This window comes from Coturnix japonica, chromosome 4 (assembly GCF_001577835.2).
Source record: "Coturnix japonica isolate 7356 chromosome 4, Coturnix japonica 2.1, whole genome shotgun sequence".
NCBI classification, from domain to species: Eukaryota; Metazoa; Chordata; class Aves; order Galliformes; family Phasianidae; genus Coturnix; species Coturnix japonica.
The window spans coordinates 25,996,898-26,007,518 of NC_029519.1; the positions used below are offsets into that span (position 1 = coordinate 25,996,898).

General features: G+C 44.0%; 1 protein-coding gene and 1 long non-coding RNA gene across 3 annotated transcripts in view; one reads left to right on the forward strand and one right to left on the reverse strand.

Annotated features, from left to right (window-relative positions):
* The window catches only part of LOC107313114, a 47,557-nt gene extending 40,848 nt beyond the window's left edge, over positions 1-6,709 (reverse strand). The window contains exons 1-2 of the long non-coding RNA XR_004307004.1: positions 6,193-6,709; positions 5,158-5,275 (exon numbers count right to left, since the gene is read on the reverse strand). This is a non-coding gene — a long non-coding RNA (uncharacterized LOC107313114). The remainder of the gene's footprint in view (positions 1-5,157; positions 5,276-6,192) is intronic.
* Positions 1,719-10,355, forward strand: SCOC (short coiled-coil protein). Of its 2 annotated transcripts, none has more exons than XM_015861063.2 (4): positions 1,719-1,950; positions 7,251-7,322; positions 7,426-7,509; positions 8,043-10,355. In XM_015861063.2, exons 1-4 carry the CDS (start codon positions 1,887-1,889, stop codon positions 8,183-8,185), a joined length of 363 nt encoding a protein of 120 aa, XP_015716549.1. In that variant the 5' UTR covers positions 1,719-1,886; the 3' UTR covers positions 8,186-10,355. The 2 variants fall into 2 exon arrangements, with proteins under 2 accessions (XP_015716549.1, XP_015716550.1); XM_015861064.2 differs by lacking the exon at positions 1,719-1,950 and adding an exon at positions 6,717-6,846.
* Positions 10,356-10,621: the final 266 nt, after the last annotated feature.

Genomic DNA, 10,621 nt, shown 5'->3' on the forward strand with positions numbered 1-10,621 from the left:
CCCCTATTAGTGTATGTAACAGACTGTATAGCTTCCACCTTACACATCTGCATTTGCACAGCTTGTCTTTGGAGTGGACTCTTGATCAGACCAGCACAGCCTGACAGGACATCACTCACACACTGTGCTACAGCAGGGACCTAACCTACCCAGAGCATTCTGTGTGTCCCCCCTAAACCAACATAAACCTACAGCTTTGGTGGTTTTGACTTTACATTAAAAAAAATCTTTTGTACTGCTGAGACTGAGAGCATTAGAACAACACCAGGAACCTCCCTACAATTACACCTTTGGAGCAAGGGGTCAGTGAGGACTCTCAGCTGACCAACTTCCTGTCTCTGACCCCTCTTGCATCTCCAAAAATACTTGAAATAGAAGCACTGTGAAACCAAAGGCCAAAAGGCTGCAGCCTACGGCCTGTGCGGATTGGTGTGCATCACACTTCTTCACCCCGAGGAATCCTTCTTGCCCATGCTTATTAAATACAGCTTCTGCTCAGCATCACTTTTACTGATGGCTGTTAACCAGACACAAGTAACAGCTGCACAGCTCCTATATTCACTATGCTGCTGCACAAGTCTTTGTCTAACACTAGTTAATGATCTACCTGGGAACTGCTCCATTCACTGCTTTCTTTTCTCTTCTCTCCACTTTTCTTCCTCATTCAGAATTTACAAATGAACATAAAACATTATAGAGATGCCAGGAGACCGTGCTTTGCATGGGTCAGAACTAAGCCTGAATAACACTCAACACTGTTCTGAAAATGCAAGACATCCTTGATTTTCAGTCATCCCTGAAGACGGTTGTCAGCACCTTCCCTATTTTACAAGCTTAAATAAAAGCAAAAACACACACAAGCAGTTAAGGGGCCAGAAGAAAGAGTCACATCCATCATTTCTGTAAGTCAGGCAACACTTCACAGAACCAACTTCAATTTTCAGCAAGACTTCAGAAAGGTTCCTAATTAAGAAAAAATATTTGACAACAACTAAACCTGGTCTTTTTCTGCATGTAAGTTTTGATTAAAAAATCCAAGTCAGGTAGGTCAGGCATGCAATCTGAGCAGGGAACAGTTCCACTGCTCACTACACTGTCTTCAACCAAGACCAGGGCTATGTATACTTTTAAACTAATCACAAAGAATGATGCTATCCAGTGCATGCAAAAGAAAGTTATTCCTAAGAGGTAAGAAGCACAAGGTGACCTCCTAGTTTATATGTTCAAATGATGGTCACCTTTTTTGAAGAATGCAAAAACAAACTGCCCCAAAAGCTCAGGTTTCCTTTGAAGCTATTTTCTCCTTCTTCCTCCCATCTCCTCTCACAGAAGCCCAACGCTCACTTGTTTTACTTCACTCATGCACATTGGTCGGTTGGTTTTGGTGAGGATGCTCAAGTCAGTAAAATCCCACAGTATTTAAAGACCACATGCTAAACTTGGTACTGCAAAATCCACTCATTGCATGTGCCTGAAGTAACATTTTATGATCACACAATATTAAGGCTTTTCTTCTATGAAAAATACAAAACAAAAGAGCAAACCGCCTTACAGAGCCCTTGAGGAAAAACCACAGGCACTACCCCCCCCCCTTCCCTCTGATTCAGGTGAAGGCACAGCTCTTTCCCAGAAGGCGTGTAATTACAGTGTTTGCTCAGCACATATCCGATGAAGCTGGTAGAGCCTTCCAGCTTAACGATTTCCGGCAAGGAGCTCAAGGTTCACAGGAGAGATGGCACCGCGCGACGTGTAGCTGCCCGCAGGATCGGGTAACATCTGTGCTCACCTCATTAAGGATTTAACAAGAGAAGCTGCCTGCACTGAAAATGGCTGACAACTGCTATGCTTAATGGGCTTCCCTGAAAACTTCGAAAGAAGGAAACGAAATGGATTTACCAATAGATGAGGAGGATGGCACTTTCACCAACATTTCTTTGGCAGATGATCCAGGTAAGAAACTACGTTTATCTATTGAGACAAAACAGATCCCATGGGCTGAATAAGAACACCGGGTGAGCACACAAACCTGCAGGTGCTAACTATAAGGTACGGTGTATTTTTAAGAAAAGGCCTCCAAGTAAAGACTTTTAGTCGTGTAGTTAATTAAGTCTTGTGATCAGAGTTGAGATCTTTGGAGTTTGGGGGCTACCGCAGCCCTGCCATAACAGCATGTGGTAGCTTACACTTACCCCTTGAGCACACAGAGCCTTTCACTGCTTGTGAAGAGACTTACAGAAGTGTTAACTCAGTACTACTTCAGACAAAACAAATACAGACAGTATGGATACTGAACGATCACCTCTGCCTTACTCCAGAGAGAGCTCACAAGAAGGGATGCAAATTAATCGGTAACTGAAACAAGCTGATCCACTTAAATCCCAACTATCAAGCATTAACTTTTAAAGGAAGCTACACAAACAAGCCTCCTCCTGCCCTTCTTGTTTATGGAATAGAAATGATTTGGGATGGGAAGTAAGATAGTTCTGCTAGCTCCACATACTGGGAAAACTGAGTTAATATGACCTGGTAATAATTTATTTAGAAAGGTATAGCCAGAGTAGCAGCCAGATCATGTTAGCTTGGCTGTCATACAGCTGCACTGACTTACACAAGTTAGAAAATGGAATTGCTGCTTAATGGATGCTACAAGTCCTCTTATTTTATTTTTAAAAAACAGTTGGCTGTTTTGTCTCATTTTTAGCTTAAAGAATGTTATTGTATGTGCTGTCTTTACCACCTATATAAAAACAAACAGTTGAGCAGATCTGATTTTGAGAGCAGTTTTCCAGCAGTCTCATATTAGGACAATGTAGCTGAAGTGGACATTTAAATGCAATTAGTTTATATAGCACATAATCAGCCCTACAACAATGTTACTAAGCTAAATATTCACAATGAGACAAACATGTACTGATGAGCCAGCAGTGTGCCCAGGTGGCCAAGAAGGCCAATGGCATCCTGGCTTGTATCAGGAATGGTGTGGTTGGCTGGACTAGGGAAGTCATCCTGCCCCTTACTTGGCATTGGTGAGGCTTCACCTCGAGTACTGAGTTCAGTTTTGGGCACCTCAAAAAGGACATGGAGGTACTGGAGCAGGTCCAGAGAAGGGCAATGAGGCTTGTGAAGGGCTTGGAGAATATGCCCTATGAGGAGAGGCTGAAGGAACTGCGGCTGTTTAGTCTGGGGAAAAGGAGGCTCAGGGGAGACCTTATTGCTCTCTTCCGGTGCCTGAAAGGTGCTTACAGTGAGAGCGGGGCAGGTCTCTTCTCACTGGTGACAAGTGACAGGACAAGGGGAAATGGCCTCAGGTTTAGGTTGGATATCAGGAAAACTTCTTAACAGAAAGGGTTGTTAAGCACTGGAATAGGCTCCCCTGGGAGGTGGCTGAGTCACCATCCCTGGATGTGTTTAAACACTGTTTGGATGTGGTGCTTGGTGATATGATTTAGCAGAGGGTTGTTAGAGTTAGGGGACTATGGTTAGGCTGTGGTTGGACTTTATGATCTTTGAGGTCTTTTCCAAGCTGAGTAATTCTATGATTCTACGTAGATCCTGGTGAAAGCTGTGTTGTCTGGAGAACTCTCCATCGCTACAGGTCTGTCATTTCCCCATAAGAAGGAGAACAGTAGGAAAAGGTATATCCTGTGACTCTGCAGATGCCACTAATATTGAAGTAGCTGCTAAGCAACTGTGCAGTAAGACTTTGCTGTACCTCAGCACTTACTTCTACATGACTCCTGACAGCATGAACACACCCAAACTCAGAGGGAGCTCATTTTAACACAGAGGATGGAAAGCAATGCTTTACTATGCTGGATCTGCTGCAAGAAATACCAGAGCTTTACCCCCTGCTATAGAAGTGAAGATCTGGGGAGAGTCATGCAGAAGCAGAGAAAGAAATTCAGAGTAACTGAGAGTAAGTGATGTTTTCAAGCGAGCTCTTAACACAAGGGCAACACTGACAGAACATACATAGTAAGATTCATGGTGAATGTAATAGCCCCCGTCCATGTGTTCTGCCAGAGGGTAACACCCAGAGGTCAGGGAGCAAGGCATCAGAAAATTCATAATCTATAGCAGGAAAGTACTATCACATGCTTTAGAGCTATCAGTTCTCCTTTGCTCTCCCAGCTAAAGACTAATTATCTTAACTGCAGAGCACAGAAGCTAACAAACACAGAGGGTCTCACAGCCTTCAGGCTGGAGATGGACATCAATTCCACAAGAGTTGGAAGATTAGACAAAAAAGTTTTGCACTACGAGGGAGAAGAAGAATCCTTAGGATGGCCAACAGCAATCTCAAGCAAGGAATAAAGAAAATGGACCAGCAATATGTAGATACTGAAACAAATAATAGAATCATAGAATTACCCAGGTTGGAAAAGACCTTGAAGATCATCAAGTCCAACTGCAGCCTAACCATAGTACCCTAACTCTAACAACCCTCTGCTAAATCATATCCCTGAGCACCACATCCAAACAGCTCTTAAACACAACCAGGGATGGTAATTCAACCACCTCCCTGGGGACCCTATTCCAGTACTTAACCACCCTTTCTGTGAAGAAGTGCTTCCTAACACCCAACCTAAACTTGCCCTGGTGCAACTTGAGGCCATTTCCCCTTGTCCTGTCACTTGTCACCAGTGAGAAGAGTCTTGCCCCACTCTCACTGTAAGCACTTTTCAGGTTAAATAAGCCACTGGATTTCGCCTGAGGATGATCTGATGTTTTAGAAGCAAGTGTTCTGTAATTAAATCTTAAGTTGGATCAGAGAGATCCACTGGTTTTAATGAACTCCAGGACGTTTGTAATTGCATAAGGCCTTCCCCCACCTCTCAAAGTGCAATGGCAAAGAAACTAAAGACAAGCAGAACAACATGCTATGTATGTGCAATCTGATAACACAGTAAGAAAAGCTCAGTGCTCAAGCTTCTCTTCACTGCAAAAAAACCCAACATTTATTATCTTACTCTTTATTATTTTTGGCCTAAACAAAAGAAATGCAGTTTTCATCTCAAAATTACCAGTAGAGCTTTATGGAACCCTGCTAAAAAGTCCATCTACAATGTTTTTGTGACAAGTGCCATCCTTTTCATATCCTTCTTTGTGCAGACACTAAGGGGAAAAGTAGCGCAGCTCAAATAGCAAACAACTTACATATATGTTCGACAGCAGCTTCTGGTAAAAAGGAGAATGCATTTCCATTCCTGTGGCGAACAGTGAAGCCTCTGTCATCAGCCAGTTCACGCAGGCGCTGTCGGTGCCTGTAACTCTGCTGCCAAAAAGGAAGCCAAGGGCTTGTCAGTGTGTGCTGTGTGCCATGGGAAGACAGCACATACACAACTGATCCAGAAATGAAACCTCTGAAAAACAGTGACTGTTAGAATCTGAGTTCAGGGCAATGGAATTCACTCCTGCAGTTTAGTAAATGCACAGACCTATGCACTCAGGTTAGTGGTTAACTTATGCCTTATGGGAGGAGAACCCCTTGAGAGCATAAAACAGGAGGGGAACGCTGGTTTACGAGGGCAGATGGTGATAGGATAAGGGGAAATGGTTTTAAACTGAGACAGGGGAGGTTTAGGTTAGATATTAGGAGGAAGTTTTTCACACAGGGGTGGTGATGCACTGGAACAGGTTGCCCAGAGAGGTTGTGGATGCCCCATCCCTGGAGGCATTCAAGGCCAGGCTGGATGTGGCTCTGAGCAGCCTGGTCTGGTGGTTGGCAATACTGCATGTGGCAGAGATCTTTAAGGTCCTTTTCAACCCAGGCCATTCTATGATTCGATGTCCTAAGGCAGATTGTTGCAATTTTAAACAAAAAAAGCTCTTTCAGTGAAATTACTAATATTAACCAATTAATTAATAATAAATTTATTCATTTTTCCAGCCATGTTGGTTAGTTATAGGAAATCTTAAACTGGAACATAGTACACATGCTAAGTCTGAGTAATTGCATCCATAAAGTGACAGACACCATTCTAAATTGAATATAACACAGCTGGCAGCACCAGGAGCACTCCCCAGCTTTGAAAAAAACCTGCCTTAGAGGATACGGAATGAATTAGTAAGAAAGAAAGGGATTAGCACTGGTTCTTGGTTATATCCCAGTCAGTTCTGATGTCGGGTGCTCTGTGGCTGCTCAGCATTACAAGCTCTCTTTGTAGCTCTTCAGTCAGAAAATCCACTTACCTGAAGCAAGGGATGGAGAGTCTAAGCGTAAAAACAGCTTAATAAACTGAGCAGCGGAACGCCACTTAGGGCAGCACCCGAGTGTTCCAGCAAGGAGGACCCTCTAATTCCTTCTTTAAACTAAAGAACGTGTGCTGGAATACCACTACACATCAGAAAACAACTAATTTCCAGCATGTGCTAATGTTATTTCACTTCAGCGCTGTATCTCTGAAGCAGAAAGCAGTAAGTTGACCAACAGAACCAAAGCGGAACAGCTCTGTGAATGCAGGTTATACCAAATCCGCCAGCCTCGTACCCCCAAAACCTCCCCATCTGCAGCCACACAGCAGGGCTGACCAACTTGCGGGCTGAGGGGACTTATCCCAACGCTTCTGCCCTTCTCAGACAGAGGCAGAAGCTCAGAGAAGCAGATGCGGGCCACTTTATGACAGGCCAGGGGTGCACCCCGGCTTACAGCACCTGTGGTAGCCAGGCAACACGGCCCCCTGCAAACACGCACCCACGCCGTCCAGCCCCGCGGGCAGGCCGAGCCCGGCGCAGGCGCGGCGCTGGCGCAGGCGCGGCGGGAGGAAAGGAAGGAAGGGAGGAAGGAGGGGACCGAGCGGCAGGGCTGCGGCCGGGCCGGCGCTGCGCTGCCCGCGGGAGCGCCAGGTGGGACGCGGCGGGATGGTCGGTGCTGGGCTGCAGCGCGGGGAGGCGGCCGGCACCCGGGGGGTGGCTCGGAGCGCTTCTCAGCTCGGGCCGCGGCCAGTCTGGGCCCTACCGCCTGCCGCTCCTGGCGTCCTGGATGCTCCGTAGGGCCGCGGAGGTGGGGCGAGGGATGGCGGCGGGGAGCGAGGCAGCCGGGTCCGGCGGTACCGCGGTTGCCCCGAAACGGGCCGGGATGGGCGGTGAGAGCAGCCGGCCTGATGCCGCTCGGCCTCTGCGGGAGCCGCTTCCAGAAAGATCCGTGCCGGGGGGCCGGCATCGCGCACAGCGCTGGTTGATGGAGCCGAGGGGAAATGTGCATCCAGAGCATCAATTCAGTGTTCCCTTTTTTTTTTTTCTTTAAGCAGACCGTCGCTCGGGCCGGCTGAGTTCTAAAGCAGAAAGAGCCCACTCTACAATGATGAACGCTGACATGGACGGTATAAGCGCTTAATGTTCTTGTGCTTCACTGTTATTTTTTCTGCTTAGTATGATTCCCAGCTATTACAGCAATTGCATTAAAGCTCCTATGATTTATTGCAGCTGTTGAGGCTGAGAATCAGGTGGAATTAGAAGAGAAAACACGGCTTATTAATCAAGTTTTGGAACTGCAGCACACACTTGAAGGTTAGCAGTTTGGCACCTCAGACTTTTCATAAGCACAATGTAAACAAAACAGAACCGTACAGTGCTGCGCTGTCCTAGCCTGACAGTGCTGCTGTTTACAAATACATCGCTTATGCAGCTGAAGGTACACAAACAAGGCTTCAGAAACATTAGTGATATCAGCAACTACTTTTTCCCCTTTTCTGCAGTACAATCTCACACTACGCAACAGGCAGAAGGGGTGATACGTTTAGCTTCCCAGGCTCACTGGCTGTCCTACATCTTTGTTTCCACATAGTTTAGCCACAGTAACTTAAAAAGTCAATGAAAGAACACAGATTAACAGCATAACGCAGGGAAAGTAGACTTGAAATACCCTCTGTGCCACCTACTGTGGTACTCTCAGGCTCTATCTAAAGTAACACCTTAAAGCAGTGTTTCCCACATTAAGAAAAACCTGAGTGGTTTGATGTAGGCACACAATATATTCGTTATTGTATGCAATAGTGTCTAATTTTAATCTATATTTTTTTCTTATAATGTCACCTTCACAGATCTCTCAGCACGAGTAGATGCTGTTAAGGAAGAAAACTTGAAACTGAAATCAGAAAACCAAGTTCTTGGACAGTATATAGAAAACCTGATGTCAGCATCTAGTGTTTTCCAAACCACTGACACAAAAAGCAAAAGGAAGTAAGGGTTGGCTCACAAGTGATGTCATTGTATTGCTGCTGTCTTTTTTGTTTTAATTGGCATAGGCTACATGAGCTAAAATTATCTTAGTTTGTGGCTTTGCTGGATACCTGAAAGTTATGAACTTCAGTGATAAGCAGAATTAAGAACATTATCATGAACAGGAGATGCAAGTTTGTATATTAAGATTAAGCAATGTGCAAATATAGCATAGAGACTTACTAGACTTCCATATTTGTATTAAAAATGAGCATATCTTGTTAAGAATGGGGTTCAGTTTGTCAAGTTAAACAAACATGTCTTGTTGGCTCTCTTAGAGGCCTTGGTGTTCTTGACTAGAAAAATGATAGTTATAAAAATGGTGTTGAAAAACTTACTTGGTAAAAATATTTAAAGTCTAATTGCATCACCTTTTTCACCTCAAGTGTTGATAGATTACCGTGTAGTACCGTTCACATCTCTGCAAAGCAGCTTTAAACAGAAGCCTATAAAGCAGTTAGGAATTTTTGTAAAGCAGTAACAGTCCGATGTTATTTGTAGGGTTTGCATGCAGGAAAAACAACAAAGTTTTTTGGAAAGGGTTAAGTTAAAGTGAACACGGATAAGTCACTTGCATCAGGGAAATATCAAATTGATGCAATATTAATGTGTCTGTCATTTATAAGATCCACGCTTCAAGCTATTTTAGCTTTCTTTCCTTAAAGAAAGGTCAGGTTCTGCGTTGTAACATACCATCCAACCAAACTCACCCAAAACCTGAGTGATGAGCTTGACAAACAGAAAGCCAGCAGTGTTCATCCTCATGCTCGTTGTGAACAGTGTGGAATAGTGAGAAGCTGAGAATAATTATTTCCTTGCCACCTTTTTACTTTCCTCCTGAAGTGCCAAACTTGTCCTTGCTTCAGGCCTTACAGCAGCTGTTTACCTGCCACGGGGCCAGAGCTTGTGAAGTACCTCTAGAGACATAGCACAAAACCATCCGAGGCAGAAGAGGCTGCTGTCTGTCAGCTCTGGGCTGCATTGAGCAATGCCTGGTGTCAGGGTGTCCTGTTTTAGTTCACTGGATTGGCTTCGTTAGAAGGAGCTCAGCCCAGATTCTGGGTGCCAGCACTTCCCCTAGAAAGGGTACATTTGGCAGCATCAGTGTTAGAGAAGAGCAGAAGCTGAAACACAAACTGTTAATTTTAGCTTAGTACTGTTAGGTCTGTTTCATCTTGTCATGTAGCAGCATGGACTTCTTATGGATGCTACCTAAAACTGAGATCTGTCTCTTTAGCAATGAAGTCATTTTATTTTGCCTTGTAACAAAAGGGAACTATTAGTTTAAGCTTCTCTTTCAGTTTTGCTGTGATAGTTAGTGTAAAGTAAAGCTGGAGGATGTGAATGAGTGGATGTCATAGCAGAATAAATCCATCTCAATACACAAGCTTCTTGGCAGCTAAGCAGTGCTATTCCTCATCTGTAAGCTGATATTGTGAGATCTCCCATTTCCCTCTATTTAAAATGACTGTAAAGCACTTACTGGAACGTCAGCAGAGTTAAGTGATCAAAAACAAAGCACTAATATTTTGTGGCTTGAAGGCTGTTTACAAAGTCTGCATCAAGAAATAAGGATGACCAAAAGTTTCACCCTCTAAGGCACATGTGGCTGATACTGTTTGTATCACAGGGTCCTATAAGCAGCTGATGTTACTATTAAACATGTCTGGATTGCTTTGTCACATTGCTGTCTATCTTAAACTTTGAATACATGCAGAAATTTCTAGCAGGTGGATTAAATCACAGGGCTAATCCAGGGTTTGAGCATTAAAGACAAACCTCACCAGGCTCCTGACTTCTAAAAACTGCATTTCATTACTGCTGTCCTGGCTATTGGGCCATGTCACTGCACATCTCCATCCGCACTGTGGGAGACATCCACAAACACCAAGTAGTTTGCACAGCATGCACTTACTAGGCTTGAGCAGTTCTGAGATCAAGTAATCTCTAAATCATGGTTGTGTGTTGTAAGATTGGTTAGTGATATTTTATCCCATCATCAGTCTGTATATAGTAGTCACTTAATCTATAAACCATTTTTCATCCCACTACTGCGGCCTTCATTTAACTTATGAGCATTTTAAAGATGTTGTATTTCTGACTTTACACTAAATAAAAACTTCTGATTTGTCTCAGTTTGGTTTAACATTTATGAAGCCTGAAATGGATTGCTATTACCTTGCAATTGCTTCTACATACAATTTACAACATACATTGTAATTGCTTCTACATAGTTAAGTGTCTGAAAGACTGGATGTAATTATCAAGCGTTGAGATCAGAACTGGGTTAATTACTGTTTTCAGTAAGCTCTGAGTCTGACTTGCATGGTATTTTCACCTGTGGATTTTAGTACACCTTTCTATGCAAGCTACAAAGCAAAAGAGACTTGGCAGACTGCAT

Excerpts from the sequence above, each read along its gene's own strand:
- SCOC (XM_015861063.2), top strand. The coding sequence starts at position 1,887 with ATGGATTTACCAATAGATGAGGAGGATGGCACTTTCACCAACATTTCT. Across the intron at positions 1,951-7,250 it reads TTCTTTGGCAGATGATCCAG|ACCGTCGCTCGGGCCGGCTG; the intron begins GTAAGAAACTAC and ends TTCTTTAAGCAG. Across the intron at positions 7,510-8,042 it reads ACTGCAGCACACACTTGAAG|ATCTCTCAGCACGAGTAGAT; the intron begins GTTAGCAGTTTG and ends TCACCTTCACAG.